Source organism: Polyodon spathula, chromosome 3, assembly GCF_017654505.1.
Source record: "Polyodon spathula isolate WHYD16114869_AA chromosome 3, ASM1765450v1, whole genome shotgun sequence".
Lineage (NCBI taxonomy): Eukaryota > Metazoa > Chordata > Actinopteri > Acipenseriformes > Polyodontidae > Polyodon > Polyodon spathula.
Window position 1 is genome coordinate 3,905,278 of NC_054536.1, and position 18,948 is coordinate 3,924,225.

At 39.0% G+C, this 18,948-nt stretch overlaps 1 protein-coding gene across 1 annotated transcript in view; it reads right to left on the reverse strand.

Annotated features, from left to right (window-relative positions):
• Positions 1-18,530, reverse strand: part of LOC121310458 (extended synaptotagmin-2-like) — a 67,816-nt gene extending 49,286 nt beyond the window's left edge. Inside the window, 1 exon segment of the mRNA XM_041243639.1 lies at positions 17,693-18,530. Coding sequence (XP_041099573.1) covers positions 17,693-18,100 — 408 coding nt within the window. The 5' untranslated portion in view covers positions 18,101-18,530.
• Between the last annotated feature and the right edge of the window lie 418 nt (positions 18,531-18,948).

Sequence of the window (18,948 nt, forward strand, 5' to 3'; positions counted from 1 at the left end):
TGGTGTAGGTCGTAGTACAGGGTGGTGTGGGGAGGGGGGGGGGTTGGGGGGGGTGGGGGGGGGGGGGGGGGGGGGGGGGGCGTCTGCGGGACATAATATAACAACACGTATCTGACTAAAATACAAAATCAAAAAATGTACTTTCCGTGAATTAACCATGCATAAATCAAGATGTAATCAACGCTATATTTAAATTTAAAAAAGGTAACATTTCCACCCATGGATCATTTTAATTAGCAGTTTTTAAATTATAAATAGCATGGCTAAATTGTGGTCGGGTGTTCAGTTCGAAGCGACAGACAAGCAAACCAAGCGCGAGAAGGAGAGTTGGGAGAGGGGAAGAGGGAATGGGCTCGCTGCAGGTTCGGCTGCCGGAACGGGGCTGAAGTGAAGCTGAAGCCTTTTATCTCCAAGAAAGCCGCAGCTCCTCTCGCAGCAAATAAGTAAATACATTAGGAAAAAGAACCACCTAATAGGCCTAATATTTATTTAGCTATAAACAAATGCTGAATAAGATGTCCGTGTTATAAAGTGCCAACGCAGCTTTTCTTCAGTTCAGATACTGCATCAAAAGCAAGAGACAGAAACGGAAGTTAGACTGAGAAGTTGTTTACAGCTTGAACAACACCAGTGCTGTATTTACTGTAGAAATATTGCATGAACCACTAGTATAGGGAATTGGTGGACATGCTGTAGGAGCGTTATATCTGAGCGCCTTATAGCACTGTATGTGTGTCAAACTGGAGGCAATCTGGATGTCTTTCTCCTCTAGGAGGCTTGGTGGTCCAGTGGTTAAAGGAAGGGGCTTATTACCAGGAGGTTCCTTGTTCAATCCCAGCCACTGACTGACTGTGTGTGACCCTGAGCAAGTGACTTACATCCTCCTTGTGCTCCATTCTTCAAATGAGATGTAAAACCAAGGTCTTATTGGAAGTGACTCTGCAGCAGCAGTTGTGATACATAGTTCACCCCCTAGTCTCTGTACATCACTTTGGATAAATAACCAAATAATAATAAGGGCCAGCTGTATTGCCATTCATATAGTCTATTTTTGGAGGTTGTAATAGGGATTCCACTGTACATGATGTGATCAGTAGTGGCACTGACATTATGCAAAAGAAAAATTCTTAATAGTAGTATTACACAGCATAAGTAGAAACACATTTAAAGATTTAAGTTGCATTTCTCCAGTAGTACATGCTGTAAATAGCAAGTTTATACTGCTATTAAATTATCACACCAAGGAAGCAAACAATCTGAAGGCACTAAACACTGGTCCAACTGTACCAGATTTAAAGCTTGTATTATACTTTACATTTTTAAAAAGTCACAACAGAAACTGATGCAGACAGACATTGTAGACAGATATGATGGAATGTATTAAGGAATGTCACTTTGGCCATTCAAGGTAAAATGTGAGTGAAATGCATTGAATCATGAGACTGCTGGAGACAGCCTGCAACAAGGGAGCACAGTTTAATGGGAGAATACAAAAAAAAAGAAAGAAATCGAAGTGTAAAATGGAAACAGTCAAGCACAAAAAGCACAGCGCCCCCCAGTCAGCTGAAGGCCACTTTATTAATCTTACATTGTACAGCACAGTGAAAATGCTTTTACAGTATGTGCAGCTGGTACACAGACCATGTTTTACTGTTTAAACATTTACAAGAGATTTACATTTACTATCTCCACTGTCTCACTTGTACAGTTCTACAATTACAGAGCTGACAAATGAAAATAAATTTCCCGAGATAAGCTAGTTTTTGCGGGTCAGGAGATGCTTACAACTTGCTCACAACAATGAATCAGTTTTGGATCATCTTTCCTTTGTAAATAAAACGTCAATTTAGTTTTGTTCAGAAATGTATTAAGAGTATCCCTTTGTTTTAAACAACAAATCCGCGACTGTATATGAGATATGTTTTACTTGTTTTACTCCTTTTAGACAGGTTTCTTTAACAACAGTCTATATTTCAATTTACTTCAATTTCAATGTACAGTAATTTGTCGCTTATCTGACTGTGGTGGGACCAGAGTAAGGGTGGATATGTAAAAAGACGGATACATGAATCATGTTTTAAATACCATTATACACAGCTGTAACAATTGCTATATTTATTGTTTTGAGAGTCAGATTTTATTAGAGAGCTCCCCTAAGTTCCTTGTTTAGAAAGATACAGGGTATTAATGCTTGTGACAGAGTAGCCGTCTGACTTTGGTAGGATCTACAATTTCTGAACTAATCTTCTCTGTTCAATAATAAACGTTGCTGAAGAGGTTGATCAAGGCGGATAAACAGTTAGGGTGGATACATGATAGATTACCGTATTTTATTTATATAGCGCCTTTCATACCACAGTATCTCAACGCGCTTTGCATGTCGGTTAAAACAGAAAAAGTATGATGTATCAAGCTGTAGTAAAAATGATAAGATAACAATAAATAATTAGAATAACAATAATATAAATATAAATAACAATTAAAAAAACTAACTTAAGAAAACAGGAAAATAAATAAGAATGATAGATAAAACACAAAATTACAAAGATAAGCAAATAAAATAGAAAAAACAATGATATTTGTCATTCGGGTTAAAAAGGCTAACTAACCATTAAAAGAGCATTTACAAATTTATCAATCATTAACTGTTGCGTTTAACCCTAAAAATGTTACCTACAGTACGAAGCATTATGAATTCTCATTTGTCGTATCACTTCTCAGGCTGTGCTTATTGTTATATGAGGTTGCTGTAATAGGATACACACACTGGTGTTAAAAGCACTGCCAAATCTATCCTGCAGTGTGAATCAAAGCTCAAGGTAATTCTGATGTAATAATGCAAACTGAGCACTGCAAAGAGTTTCTGAACCGCACCAGCACTCGGAATGGGGCCGTTTAATGCCAAGTGATGTCCATTTTCACAAAACAAGGCTATAACTCCATACTGTTGAATTGCTGCATGCAGCTGTACTCCTTTCAAGGTCCAGGTTTTGAAAATAAAGTGCCGAATATAGCAAGTGAAAGAGCAATGGCAACATTTCAAAAACAAATAACACAGTTTTAACAGTACAAAACCACAACACTGCTCAGAACAATAGACTTATAAACTGCGTTGAAACGGTTTTATTATGCTGTTGCCGATTAGGTATCTGGGTTTCGTTTGTCACTGTTTTTAGCTCTAAATGGTCAACTTACTGAAATAAAAAATGTTTGTGACGTCATAAAACACAGTACTTGTGTTAACAAGTTAGTGACGATGCCAACGTGTTGGGGGTGCTGCCTTCTGAGTGAGAGTGGTGTTGAGACAAAACAAAAGCGTTTATAATGAATTAAACCGCAATGCGCTGCTGCTGTTAACTCTTTCTAAAATCAGACCTGAATCCAAACCGTGCTGTCATAATGAAATACACAACATGCCTTGTGCAGCCTTTCCACACAGGTGAACATAAAACACAAAGCATTCTACAATTTAGCATTTCCTGTTTTTCCGGCAAGCATTTCAATACTGAGGAACATTTGCTGTATCATACAGTAACTCGAGAGAAAATAATCAATTCTGAATGTGGCAACGCTATTTTTTTCAGCTTTAAGAAATATGATGTTTGATTTAGTGAAATACCTATATTTAGACAGCGAAATGCCGTGAAATATGTTTTCCTGTGTGCCTTGGAATTACTTGGTAACAGGGCGATACAGCTTTGAAATATTTTTACTTCAGGCATGCCGCTGGCCAAAAAGACATAAAAGTGTGAGCAACATAACCATATTTCCATGAATCTGTTCAACCCCATCTCTACTGTAAAGGGAAGCTTGGAATTGAATTATTTGAATTAACAAGTTACTTTAATACATACTATCTGGACCACTATGATGTCAGCTAAAACAACTGTGGAATCTGTAGGCAGGGAGTTACAGGAATGACTCATTAGAAAAAACAAAAGCATTGCCTTCATCTCAAATTAGAGCCAAACCATTCCATTATAAAATGGTTAGTATACTCCCAAGTCTTTCAAGACCACCTCTCTCTGCAGTGAATAGAAAGAATGGACTATAGTACAAGGATGGAAACCAGATTCCTCCTCCACTCATTCCTGGTTGTACTACGAGCTTGATTCGCCACAGTGTATAGGTAACAAGCTCTTGTGTGTCTTAGTAAACGGATAGGAAATCCAGGAATGGGTCAAACTGCAATGCAACAGAAGTCTAATTTCCATCCCTGTAGTTCTTTGAATCCATGACGGAGTAAAAAGATAAAAAGTGTACTTTTGATCTTATCACAGGTTCACAGCCTGGGAATCGTTTTGGATCCAGAGCTAACTTTAACAGTGATGTTAACAGTATTATTAAAATATCATTCCTTCACCTTGAAATACAGCTGAACTCTGATCAGGCTTGACCGTGGCTGAGGTGGAGAGGCTGGTTCATGCCTTTGTTATGACCTGGATGCAACGCTATCTTCACTGTTTGTCTAGTGGGGTGATGGGCAGGTTGCGGCTTGTTCACCACAGCTCAGATTTTAACTGGAACCAAGTCTGGACAGCCTAGAATTCTGTTCTGAAATGTCACCATTCTCATTCATTGAATTTATCTATAAGGCCTTATCTGGCTGTTCTTCTGCCTATATTTCAGACCTCCTCATTCTTTCTGTCTGTGGAACTCAATTCCAAAACCTATTAGGGGCTGATCAGTCTACTCAATACTTCAAAATGAGCTTGAAGACAGATCTGTATAACTTGGCCTTTATAATGTTTTTGGTATTTTACAGTAATTGTGTGTTCAATGTTTTCAATGTGTTGCTGTAGCCCTACTGTAATTAGTCATTGAAAACCTGAGAGCCCATGCAGTGCTCCAGCCGTGGAAAAACAAATATGACCCCTGCCGTTTTAACGGTAGTACAGGAATGCATGGGTGTGCGTTCTTGAACCAATCCGTGCTTTTCAAACACCAGAAGTTTCTATTGGTGCACTTGGGAACGATCGATTTATTTACAACCAATTACTGTCCAGTTTGTGTAAAAATAATATTAGGCCAGACCTGCTACTGATACTGCTTCGGTGATTTCATTCAAAGGGGCATATATTCTGTTAGCTCACCTATATTTCTTGAGCATAAACCTGATAAGTTTGATGGATTGTATTTGAGAGTAAAGTATACATATGTTCCTTAATAATAATAATAATAATAATAATAATAATAATAATAGTAACTGTGGAAGAAACAATAGATTTGGCAGTGGAGAAAAATATAGTTGTTTACTTGCGCTATGTATGTGAAGGAGAAGCTGTAACAAGGTTTTTAACAAACATCAGAATGTCAAGCGGCAAGGCCAACACAATTGTTGAAGAATTGGTCAACAAATTAAAATCACACAGCATAGACTTACACAATATGGTGAGTTTAGGCTCAGATGGTGCAAGTGTGATGGGGTCAAGCTCAAAAGGGAAACATGTTTTGGCTTGTGGTGCAGCAGCAAAAGCTGTCCAATTTATGAGCAAGTTCAGAAGGGTTTTCTCCACACTGTACTATCATTTCTCCAGCTCTTCTGTTAGGTACACAAAGTTACAAGAAGTTCAGGATATGCTGGGTGAAATTAAACTAAAATTAAAAAAAGCCAGTATGATGGCTCAGCATTAGAAATGCTGCATATGCTGTTCACAAATGCTGCTCCTCCATTCTGATTACCCTGTCTCAATTATCTTCTGATGGGAACCCAGTGGCCTTCGTGACTTTAAGACTGCATTAGTCACGTCCTTCAAGCTATGTTGTGCAAACATTTCCAAAAGGAGCCCTTGGGCTTTGAGAGATTATGCCAATGGTGGAGGCATGTGTGTCAGGGCTAAAAGTAGATCGCCATTACATGTCAGATATAGAAATGGAGTGTCTGTAAGTGAAACTAATGACAAGGTGGCCAAATTACAAAATTCTCAAATTGAGCTGCTGAACTACAGTGACAAAGCAGAGAGAGAACTTCAGTCTCTGAAAGTGCAGTACATTAATTCTCTGAAAGAATACCTCCTTCAGCAAGCAGATGCTGACCCTTCTGTAGTAACTCTACTTGATCCAGCAGCCTTCTCTTGTTCAGAAGAGCATGAAGTGAAACATGCTTTACAACATGTGGTGGACAGATTTGGAGTGCATAGGGACACATATACAGAACTGTGTGATCCTCTTCTAAATGGTAAAACCCTGAAGGTAGAGTGGGCAATGGTAAACGGTATGCTGAGTGGAAGCTACAAGAACAGGACAAGTCTCCTTTTTTGTAAAAATAATAAGCTGGCACTCAAACATTGTTCCAAATGTTGCACTCCTCTGTGAAATTGCTCTGTGTCTCACAAGTATGAAAGAGGGTTCAGTACCCAAAATAAAATCAAAACAAATCCAGGTGTCAGACACAGACACATTGAAGATTAATGGGCACTGTTTTGCTCGGTCCAGCACTTGAGAAATACAACATCAAAAAAGCTGTTGCACACTGGAAAGAAAGAAATCACAGGAGGTAATTAAGGTTGTTTAAGCCATACAAAATCAGAAAACAAACAAATAAAATGCCTGCATCCTGTGGTGTTTTAAGACAGAAATACATGCAGTTTGATTTCAGGATTTCTGACAGATTTTGCAAACTTCATTGTCGTAAATAAAACAAAGGAGGGTGGCAGCCTAAACATTTAGTGCAGGACTAACATAATTTAGTTTTATTATTTTTTGTTAATTAATTATTTGACCAAACTGAGTGTTTATTATATTTACTCTCAGTAGTCCTTAACTTCTGATTTTCTAACTACTTGGGTTACTTACACTGTAAAAGAAAAAGCATGCAAAATATGATGCACCTTTATACTTTAATAGGCCAATAAATAGTTTTTTTTTTTTTTTTTAAGTTGTAAATGACATTATTTTTGTTTATTATGACTACATCTGGCAACTGGCTTGTTATACATGCTGGTGAAAATGCCATGATAATTGTCTACTGTCATTACTTATTTAAGGTGGTACGGCTGGATTACAATTTTAGAGTTTTGGTTTATGTTTAGTTTAACAATTCCTGCTTTGAAACTGCATGTTATGTTGATTTTTGTTGAATGTATTACATTTGTATTCAAACAAAAATCAAAACTATCTAAAACTGTAATCCAGCATTGTTGGAAAACATGGATTGAGAATTGATTAGGGGTTTGCTACACATGTGGACTAGCAGAGCTATACTGGTGTTCTTTTCTGAAAAGAGACTAATATTGCAGATAGCAGACTGTTTGGTTCAAATTGCATGTACTGCTAACCACTGATAGAGACGATGCGTCTACAAACTGCCCAACAATGACTGCAAGCTAATGAGATAACAATGCTGTGGACTAGAAGGGAACAGGCTCTAGACTTCAGAGAGATCAAAAGAGATAATCCCACTGGCATCAATGGGGGTCGCAAGGAGATAACAAAAGGCAGATGTATGGACCTTTTGTCTCCAGGAGTGTGAAGAATGCACTGAGTTCAGAGGTTGTCACACTAGACCACACACACAGACACACACACATTAACACTCACACAATAAATTAAATTACCTTGACCATTGGTTAATGTCAGAGAAAGGGGAGGTGGACCATCTATACAGAAGGGTATTTAATGTCACGCAAACATTGTAATTTTGAGTTCTGTATGTCCTGTACCTGGGACCAGACTCCCTGCATATTTCAATAAACCTGGCAACTGACTGAAGAAAAGGACTCTGTGCATTTTCTTGAATCTACTTACTCACCATCTATTTTTTGTAAGTTACTTCAAGCATACCACCTTAAATAAGTCATGACAGTAGACCAATAAGTCATGACATTTTTACCAGCATGTAAACCAAGCCTTTGTTCACTAAATTAATTCTGTGCAAAATTTAAATTTAAAATTACTCCTGCTGACAGAATTCTGGGAGTGATTACCGCTGACCGAAAAAAATGACCTGGAGCACTGAACCATGATGGAGAGTTTATGTTTGTGATATAAAAGTCCCTCTTGCTTTAACATCTTCATAAACATTTTCTTCTGCATTTACTTACTGTTTTGCTACAGCAAATTCGTTTTATTTTATACAAGCACATCAGAGAAGGAGGGCATTCCTAGCTCCCTATTTTCCTCAGCCCAGTAGTGCGGCCTCCATGATTATGCAGATATACACAATACAGTTTAGGGTATTATACTGGAAATGATCTACAGGTAGATTCATTATTTTCATCAGCATGTTCCAAATACTTAACATCTTAGCAGTTTTACCATCATGTTTTGTGTTCTCCTCAATAACTGCAAAATGTTTTCTAGAAGAAAGTGAGGTAGGGAAGCATGCTAACGCTGCCCATCGCAATTCCACATATTAGCCTAGAAGAGACATTTCTGGAATAGTACTGGTAAGCCTGATGAATAATAATTAAACCGTTAGAGAACATACCTATTGCAGCATGAGTTTAAACAGCTAAACGTCAATGGATTAAAAGTATCCTTTTAATTCAAGTTACTTTAGTAGAGCAATGTGTTGAACTACCTACAGTACACTGGTATAAATAGCCTCTGCAACTGCCAGCAGGACAGCAAGAAATACTTCTTTGAACAAGAGCTTCAGTCCAGTCACATGCAAAGCTTTGAGAAGAACGTGTCACACTGCAAATGGGCACAGCTGTGCCACAGGAGTTCAGATCTGCGTCACAGAACAGCAGGGCTACTATGGGAAACCTACATATCGAATTTCAAATATTAAAAAGTGTATCTGTCTCTTTAAAAATCACATCATCCTTTAGGGCACCGTCAGACAGAGCTGATACGACTGACTCATTGAGCAAATTACATTTCTGTGGAAAATCTGATTTAAACAACTACATTTTTAAACAGACTTGCATATTATAAAGAAATATCAGCAGCTCAGTGTTCTTTCTCTTAAACTTATTTTCCACCCTGTTCTTAGAACACATTACACCTGGAAGCACAGAACAAAAGAACATTTTTAGACAGAATTACCCAACCTTTCTCTGGCTCCACAATGACAGCCAGGGGGCTCTTAAAGAGCCATTGAATCACAATGATGTAACTTAAAAAAAAGGATGGTGAGTAAGTAGATTCAAGAAAATACAGATATTCTTTTTCTTCAATCAGTTGTTAGGTTTCTTGAAATATGCAGGGAGTCTGGTCCCAGGTACACGACAAACAGATTACTCGTCCTTACAATTTTTGCATGACATTAAATACCCTTCTGTATAGTTGGTCCACTTCCTCTTTCTCTGACACTTAACCAATAGCAAAGGTACAACACATTATTCTGTTACCACATATTTAATTTAGTACGTGTGTGTGTGTGTGTGTGTGTGTGTAGTCTAGTGTGACGACCTCTGAACTCAGTGCATTCATCAGACCCCTGGTGCCCAAAAGGTCCATACATCTGGTTTTTGTCATCTTGTTCCTATTTCTCCATATTGCATGAGACCCTTTGAGTCCAGTGGCGTTATCTCTTATTCTCCCTGAGAACCTTTGGGTCCAACGGCAGTCCCTGGGATCCTTTTAGCTCCTTTATGCTTTGCATTCCAAAAGTCTTAGAGCCTGGCCCCTTCTGGTCCATAGCATTGTTATCTTGTTAGCATGCAGTCAGTGCTGGGCAAGAAGCTTGTAGACGCAAGGGCTCTATCAATTATTAGCAGTACATACAAATTGAACCAAACAGTCTGCTATCTGCAATATTAGTCTCTTTTCAGAAAAGATCTGTATAGCTGTATAGCAGTATAGCTCTGCCAGTCCACATGCATAGCAACCTGCTAATCAATTCTCGATCCATGTTTTCCAATACACAAACACAAATAAAATAAAATACTAACTGGCTGTAACCTTAAATCAGTTGAGTTTACTGAAACTAAAACTCTAACCAAGTGGAAGTCAAGGAAAAAAAAAGCTATGTTCTGTTGTTGCATTTTGACTTTGCCTTCGAAGACATTTGTCCTTGTCTTCTTTTCAAACCCACGGAGACACCAGTACTCACTGACACTCATTGAGCTATTTCTGGACAGCTCTGGAAGACGTTTGTCTGAGCTCTAGATAGGCCCGAGAATAATAATAGCCCCATGGGAGAGCACCAGCCAATAGTATAACAAGGTCTGGTCTTTTTTTGCATTTTAATCAAATTAAAAACATGTGGTTGAGTATTCTGGCAGGCAAGCTGAAACCACAGAATGCTACAGTTCGTGCTGCTGGGGGAAACTAGCCTTTTTATGGTGAGTGGAAATCAAAAAGGCCAGTTTTTTTCTTTTTCTTTTTTATTTAGTAGTCGCTAATTATTTGTATTGTTTTTCACCCCAATTTAGGAGTGTCCAATTATTTTAAGGCTCAGCTCACCACTACCACCCCTGGACTGACTCGGGAGGGGTGAAGACAAACATACGCTGTCCTCTGAAGCGTATGCCGTCAACCGTCTGCTTTTTTACACACTGCAGATTCAACATGCAGCCACCCAGGGCTACAGCGTCAGAGGACAATGCAGCCCTGGGCAGCTTACAGGCAAGCCCGCAGGTGTCAGGCCAGACCACAGGGGTCCCTGGTGCGTGGTGAGCCGAGGACACCCTGGCCGACCCCACCAATATTTTCACAGATTACCATCCATACTCTATTAGAAACTGCAAGTACAAAACCAATATTCAACTTCATAAAGATTTCTTACAGTAGTGCTTTCAATGCACCTAGTTGGATTAACTACACAAGCATAAAACCTCTTGAAATAGATCTCCTCCAAGCGGCTGATGAGGCTATACTACACTGACATCAGCTCTAGCTGAATGGTAAAAGTCTCCATTCAACTCAAAGGGCGGTGATGCCTTGCCATTACAGTGGCGCCCAGTGGGAAAGTATACTGCCCCCTGTGACTGAAACATATAATTTCACGATTGCTTTGCATTATAGCTACAGCATGTAATGCTGGCTTGCGAGACACGTCATTATCTCTAATGTCTCTCTGGATCCTGATGGATGGGGAATGGTTGCAGTGATTAGCCCCACATTGAAACTCCCTGAGCCCAGGTCAGCGGATGCACACTTGTGTCGATCTTGAGGACAAGCCTTGACTAAGTGGGGGGAGAATGTAATGAATCCTCTCCTAGTGGCTGTGAGTTAATAATATACCGACATCAGCAAAAAGATAAGTACCTGCCTCTCAACTAGCGAGAGAGCTTGCTCTTTAGTTGAATAGTAAAGCTTGCTCTTTAATTCCATGGTAAAACATTCACCTGTTCAATTTTCAATGCGCTGAGATGCCATTAGCTTGTGTGTGTTCTTCAAAACCAGTGCAAACAGGAAAAATTGTGTCTGCTCTGACACTGGAGGTCTGTTCTGCCTTCAAACTCCAGCTCCTATTTTGTCATTTTGATGCACAGCATATTGAATATTTTATTGTAGCTCCAGGTAATAGAATCTGTACCACTCATACTGTACAAGACTATCATTTAGCTACATGAAATGCTTAGTGCCTGCTGTATATTGTTAGTTATCAATCTGAGAAGTTTACATGTGTAGGATTGTTCATTCCGAACTAAACCCTCCAGAGGGAAGCTTATTTATAATTAAAAGGAATGCTGGTGGGTTATTTTATACGAACTAGTTGATCGTCATAGTCAAATAGACAGTAACAGAAATAGAGTGAAGCCCTCATAATGAGAGGCATATTTCTGTTATGCAATACCGTCTAAAATAGCAGTCCCCCCACAATTATGTTCATTTTACACTATATTGCCTTGGTGTCTGAATACTACTGTACATTGTACCCTGATGTTTCCTTGTGTTATCAGACAGCAGGTTGTGTTGACAGCCTCAAATCCTCTCTCCTTGAAACAGGCTTCCCAGCCACTATGTCACACGGAGAGCCAAACTGACCTGCACCTTACAGCAGCCGGTAAAGGACAGTGTGTGTGTGTGTGTGTGTGTGTGTGTGTGTGTGTCTATATGTCTATATATATATATATATATATATATATATATATATATATATATATATATATATATATATATATATATATATATATATAGCTAGATAAACACTTTGAGCAGGAGACGAACATTTCATCATGATGTCAGACAGTCAAAAAGAACCGTTGTTGAAACATGTATCTGGATTAGAAGTGTCTTTAATTTTATTGAGAAGGATACAATATGTATAGCTTAGGAAGGAAAGCAACACAATGGTGTCTGACACACATCTTTTCAAACTGGTAGTAATGACTCCTTGCTCCCTGACTGCAGCAGTACAGACTTCAAATATGTCATTTTATAAGAGGGTTCCATCGCTCTATAAACCACAATAGTAAAAACTAGGATATAAATAAGCACATCACAGGTGCAGAACTACTATGAAAAGTAGATTACTACAGTATGACCCATTTACACAGAATGTGGAATACAAAAATCGCTCAGTCTGATGTATATACGACAAAGATTACTCGTAACAAAGGTCTGTGAATTCAACAAATTTGAGAGAGCCACTTCCAAGGCACACTACTGTAGTCTCCCATAACTCAGCCAATCAGCAGATTAGAAGAGTTCACCATGACCTAGATTCCAATACCATGTGACTGAAAATCATCTCTACTTCCACCTGGCACAAGTTCAACACTCGAGACACGTTCAGAACCATCTCCAGTACTATAATATGTGTCATATATCCACTAACAGATTGGGATGCTTGCTTTGTTGGAGGGCAATGTCGAATCCGCTGTAGCAAATTACTTTAGCACTTTCTCACAAAGGGTTTGGCTGATTGTTATGTGGGCTGCAGACTCACCAGTTCCTGTCTGAGTACCTTTATTTCACTGGGGTAACAACAGACTAGAGCAGTTTCAATAACTACATTTTGGTTTCATGTCCTGATCATTCAAAGTTGCAAACCAAGTCAAATCATGTTCGTAGCTGTTGCACAGATATAGGATAGTGGTGTGTAAACTATGTAGGGTTGGCCCTCAAACGGCTACCCTGGGTGCTCAATAATCCTGTTCCCTGGGATATGCATCTCTATAAGGGTATAATGCTATAATATATTATAGGGTCATAAAATGCTACAGAAAAGGAATAATTTATTATCTTAACACCCCACGGGAATGAAAGACGCTTCCCCAAAAGACTGCACAGACTGTCAGCTCCTTCCTCATACGACTGTAAAATCACTGTTTCAATCAGGACACCTTTCATGCATGTGAATCCTGATCTTCAAGCTAAGAATGGTGAAGTGGACAGCGCTGAAGTGCTTTTTTAATGAATATGCTGGAGCATCTAAATGATGACAAGTCAGCATTCAACCCCTTACTAGCTTTTCTAAACTTTGAAACGTCTCTGAATGCTATACAGCAACACCATGTGTATATGCATCTATTGCCGGAGTCTGAAAATGCACACTGTACTGTGCTGGACATTGAGGTTTGAATGTTAGGAATCACTAGGGTACTGAGTATAGAATAGAGGTGCTCCCCTTTGCCTAACACTAGGGTAACTTGATGGACCTGATGCTGTATCCATACAAGCCCCCAGTGGCAGAAAGCATAGATACTGTAGCTGCCAAGTCACTTAAGAACACACTCAGTGACAGAAGGCCACTGCAGTACATCTCATAGACACTAATCACACACAGTCATGTTTAATGTTTCACATTTCGTCCAGGTACTTCACAGCCTGGCTTAGTTAAGCTCCCCAAATACATCAAGACCTGCAGTTTTATAGAAATGTACCATCGAATAATGAAAATCCAACCAATGTATTTTATTATTGATGTGCTTCTATTATTTATTTACCAGATGCAAAGGTGCATTGCTTCTTTAAATTTTTTAAAACTAAACTAAAATGATTCCATCTAGCGCATAGTCTTTTGCTTGTCCTTGAATTAATAACACACATGCTCTAATAGTGTCAACCCTTCTCATTATGAACCCCTGAAAGGGAGCAATGTGTTTTAAAATCTGCATCAGCCCATTCCACGTTACGTGTTACAGTTTGGAGCAAACCCTCCTGCATTGAAATATAAGCTGAACACTTATTGTAACACATATGTTTAAAGCTATACAGCCAAAAGCTTCCAAAAGCTACCTTTTATCGATTATGAGTTTTATAACTCATAAGGAGAGATGTCAAGTCGTTAATGTTGCTGTAACACACGTAACATGGAATGGGCCATTGCTCATGCATACATGCAGAGGGTAAGTATTGGCAAAAAATATCTAGTGATCTCTATGTGTATCAAGCTATGAACTAAGAAAATATATCCCTAAACTGCTGAAGCACACCCCCTCCTGGCGTTCGTTTAATATGCTAAATACCCAACCACCGCCCCAGTTCTGAAACATAAGACATAAACACAAGCGTGTTACCTATAAAACACTGTGGCTAATCAGACTTGTAGTAAAACCTGGAACGGATCAAACTGCTATGCAATAGGAGTCATATTTTCATCCCTGGAATCAAAGTGAAGCCCTGAACACTGGTGATGGCTTAAAATACAATGTGGGGCTTATTGCCAAAGAATGCACACTGGGAGATAGAGTTAGACATCAGGAATGGGATGCCTCCTTGGGATCAGCATGCAAAATAAACATCCGTTACCCAGATATATGTCAGTCGTGTTTTACTGCCCTTGTATGAAGAATAAAATAAATCCCCATTATATATATATATATTATATATATATATATATATATATATATATATATATATATATATATATATATATATATAAAAACAAATGAATGCGCTTACCCATCACACATGGTTTCCGACTCCGTCACCAGTTTTGTGATAGAAAGCCCAACTCTTCAATGTTACAATTTATCTGACTATCTGTCACAGCCTGTGTTTAAAACTTGTTTTAAAAAAAATCTCTCTAATGCCAAATCAGCCTGTCTTATATTGTGCAGTTACATAGCGCTTCAGCTAATCATTAAACAGTTCTAGATACTGTGATGTATTTTGTATTGTTTTATCTGTGACCTTTTGTTGCTTTTGTGCATTTTCATTTGAAAGTGCACTGTGACATTAGGGCCTTGTCGAGCACTATATTCTGCAATTTTGAATACTGACTTAGGATACTGTTTTAATTCTGGAAACTGTTTTTTTTTTAATCTTGTGGTTTTGCTAAATTGCATTGGGTGCATGGGTGATATTTAGATTTCATTTTGCTGTTGTGTTGTCTCATAGTTTTGGCAAGTGATATTTTCAGCATCATCTTGTACTGAATTAAAATACTACCTCTGTTAAATATACTAGTAACCAACAACACCAATGCAGTACATCAAAATGGAAGCCTGCTTATTTTAAAACACAGTCTTTTCAGATATGTATTTTTGATATTGTCCATTTTTCAGGGAACACAGAAAAGATACAAGGGGTAGAACTTGCCAAAATGAAATAATCAGATATGTGTAACATGCGTTTAACTGTCACTGAAGTCAACATTGTATAAGGTCAGATATGTGAGTGCTGACTGTAATCAGATATGCATCACATGGGTTTAACTGTCACTGAAGTCAACATTGTATAGGGTCAGACATGTGAGTGCTTTTGGTATCATACTATTCCTACTATGCAATAAACATCCCTGAATGTAAGGGTATGGATTGTGGGTTTAGATATATACATGCATGAATGTTAAAGTTATATATTTGAGAATATATTTGCATTATAAGATTGCATGGATGGTATTAAAATAATTAATAAAAAGAAGAATAAATGCAATCATAACATTGGTTCAAATCTCCACAAAAATTAAAAAGTGATACAGGTTTGTGTTTTTAGTCAAAGATAAACTCTCTGCTTCTTTGATGTCTCTGAAATGAATTCTACTGAGAAGGTCGCTTGACTATATTTGGAGAGCCACACAAAACAGCCAGTTGTGTTATTCACAGCTTTGAAGAAAGAAGCACGCCTATGAACTTCTTAAAGACACTTTAAACTGGAAGAACCTAGGCATATCAACTTAAAGCCAGGGCACTGGTCACATGATTACTACTGCTATACTTAGTCTAAACTACAGTCGCATCATGTTTCTCAATGACAACTTTCATGGTCAGTGAATGGAGGTCACAACAGTCCTTGGAGCTCTCTGCCCCACTCTGAAACCCTAAACTGCTGAAGCACACCCCCTCCCGGCGTTCGTTTAATATGCTAAATACCCAACCACCGCCCCAGTTCTGAAACATACGACATAAACACAAGTGTGTTACCTATAAAACACTGTGGCTAATCAGACTTATAGTAAAACCTGGAACAGATCAAACTGCTATGCTACAGGAGTCTTATTTTCATCCCTGGAATCAAAGTGAAGCCCTGAACACTGGTGATGGCTTAAAATACAATGTGGGGCTTATTGCCAAAGAATGCACACTGGGAGATAGAGTTAGACATCAGGAATGGGATGCCTCCTTGGGATCAGCATGCAAAATAAACATTAGCTTAAACAGCAGACTGGGCGAGGCACATGTACAAACATTTCATAAGAAGTAACACTCAAAACCTCTTAAAGCTGCAGAGCACTCGTCCAGACTCCCCTTCTCTGCGGTTCATTATTAAAGGGGCTTTACTTCATCTTTGGAAACATCTAGCTTACTTCTAACTTGAACTGTGTTCTCATAAAAAGGGAAAGAACGCAGGATGCATACATTATTGGAACACATACTGTACCAATCTGTACTCCAAATAGTTTTCAATGTGCCAGATTTGTGTATAAGAATAGTTTACTGCTGGAAAAGAGAGAAAACACAGAATGGAAACATGTAAGGCTGTATTACAGCTGGAGAGGCTCCATCAGAGACAAAGGAACACTAAATGACCTTCTGCATTCATAAATAAACTACAAACATATGCAGTAAGTCCCTTACTACCATGACTTTTAAAAAATGCTGTTGCATTTGTCATCATTTTTACTATAATGATGTCATAATTACTGCTGAACCTGCAGGTATGGGGTGTGGGTTTAGATGTACACATGCACTAATGTTAGACCTATACTTGAGAATATGTTTGTATTACAAGATTGCATGTATATTGTGTAAAGCTACTTTGTATTATGTAGGAGTTTTTAAAATGTAGTGTTGGAACGGGGCTCATTCCATTCATGTGTAGTGTTTGTACTGACATTTCAAAGAAGGTGGGAGCAATGTGGGTCAGGCCTCAGCAGGGTAGTATGTGGCAGCTGTATCGCACAGCGGGTTCCTTCAGAACAATCTAAGTTCATATTGTTTGATCCATTATTGATCAGGTAGTAAACAATTAATAAATATTCCAAAGTACTGCTGACCACCAAGAAAACAACCACTCCTCCAGCTGTTCCAGTTCAGCATATCACACAGCTATTGCATAGTTTCACCCATCCCAGGTTTTAATACCAGTCTGATTAGCCACGGTGTATGAGTAATGAGCTCGGGCGTGTCTTATTAAAGTCAGAGGAAAGCCAGCGATGCAGTCTTATTTCCATCCCTGCAATTACATGTGCGTAGCAGTGAAAGCTGTCAAATGTCTGGTTATTATTTCCAGGTTTCTTATGACGTAGTACTTCAGTAAACTATAGTTTGAGTGAGAACTCTGTGGCATCGCTAGTTTATTATAACGCACAGCATACATTCAAATAAATTTCACAAAATAAAGCAAACCCGTGTTCTGCAAGCTGCAATGCCTGTGAAGTTTGCCACAGACCCGAAGCCTCTGAACTTACCCACGGCGGTAGATCCGTAGAGTGGACACTCCGACAAACGCTGTTTTCTTCATGATCCAAGAATGCTAAAGCTCTGTACAGACGGGAGTTTTTATTTCCACGATTTCTCCTCCACCAGAAAAACACCACCAGCCCGATCAAAACCCAGCTGAAGCTCAAACCAAAATACCCCAAGACGTAGACGGGGAAAATGATCACAAAGATTTTGACAAATTGAAGCAACACCCCGGTGATATCAAGACCCCTCGACTTCGGCTCCTCTTCTAGCAGGTCCTTATCAGCGGCTGTAGAGTTCTTTTTAGAGCTGCTGCTAACAGGTCTGTTGGTAGTGCTGTTCTCATTTTTCTCTGACAGCGACGACTCTCTTCTGTACGATTCCGCTCCTGTACTTGTTGCTTGTGAACTCATCTCCTAAAAAGTTTAAAATCAGATGTTACCGAGGAGTAAATAAGCGACTTTCTGTCCTTAGTTTGTGTTCTCCGCCATCCCCATATTTAGGGTTGTTTAAAAAAAAAAAAAAAAACCCGCTACAACGTTGCCATAATTGCCAATCTGGTAGCCTTTCCTCTAGTAATCGAGGTTGCAACGGCGTTCCAGGTCCAGTGAGATACTTTGTGTACACCGCCTGCGCTTTTCCTTGTCGCCTGCAAATGGGAGTTCACTGCACGTTGCTTTGATTATCTTGTCTATTTATTTCTTCAGCGTCAACAGCATTTTGTTAAGTTTGCTGGTTGTCCTGTGTGACATCAGTGATCCACTAGATCTGAGTTGTCGTAGCCTCTTTGATACTACATAGCAACACAAAAGTCAGACTGCCAATGCGCTCACCAAATACAGACAGAACCTCCCCCATCACATCCTTTACCCCCACCCCCTCTGCCACACAGGAAACTGTCACTGACGAACTGGGTCACTACGAGACCAATCGTGATAAAGGCGCCACCTGGTGGTTTACTGTAGCCTGTATCTCTTTTCTTTTCTTTACATTTTATATTAAGGATTCTCTCTCTCTCTCTCTCTCTCTCTCTCTCTCTCTCTCTCTCTCTCTCTCTCTCTCTCTCTCTCTATATATATATATAATTTAGATATTAAATCAGTACCCCCCCGCCTCATTTTTTTCAAGTTTACAGTGAAACTTCTGTTTCCCCAACCCTTTACCATACAGGAGGCAGTGTGGTGCCGTGGTTAAAGTCCAGGGTTTATAACCAGCAGGTCACCGGTTCACATCCCACCACTGCCACTGCAAGGCTGTGGGT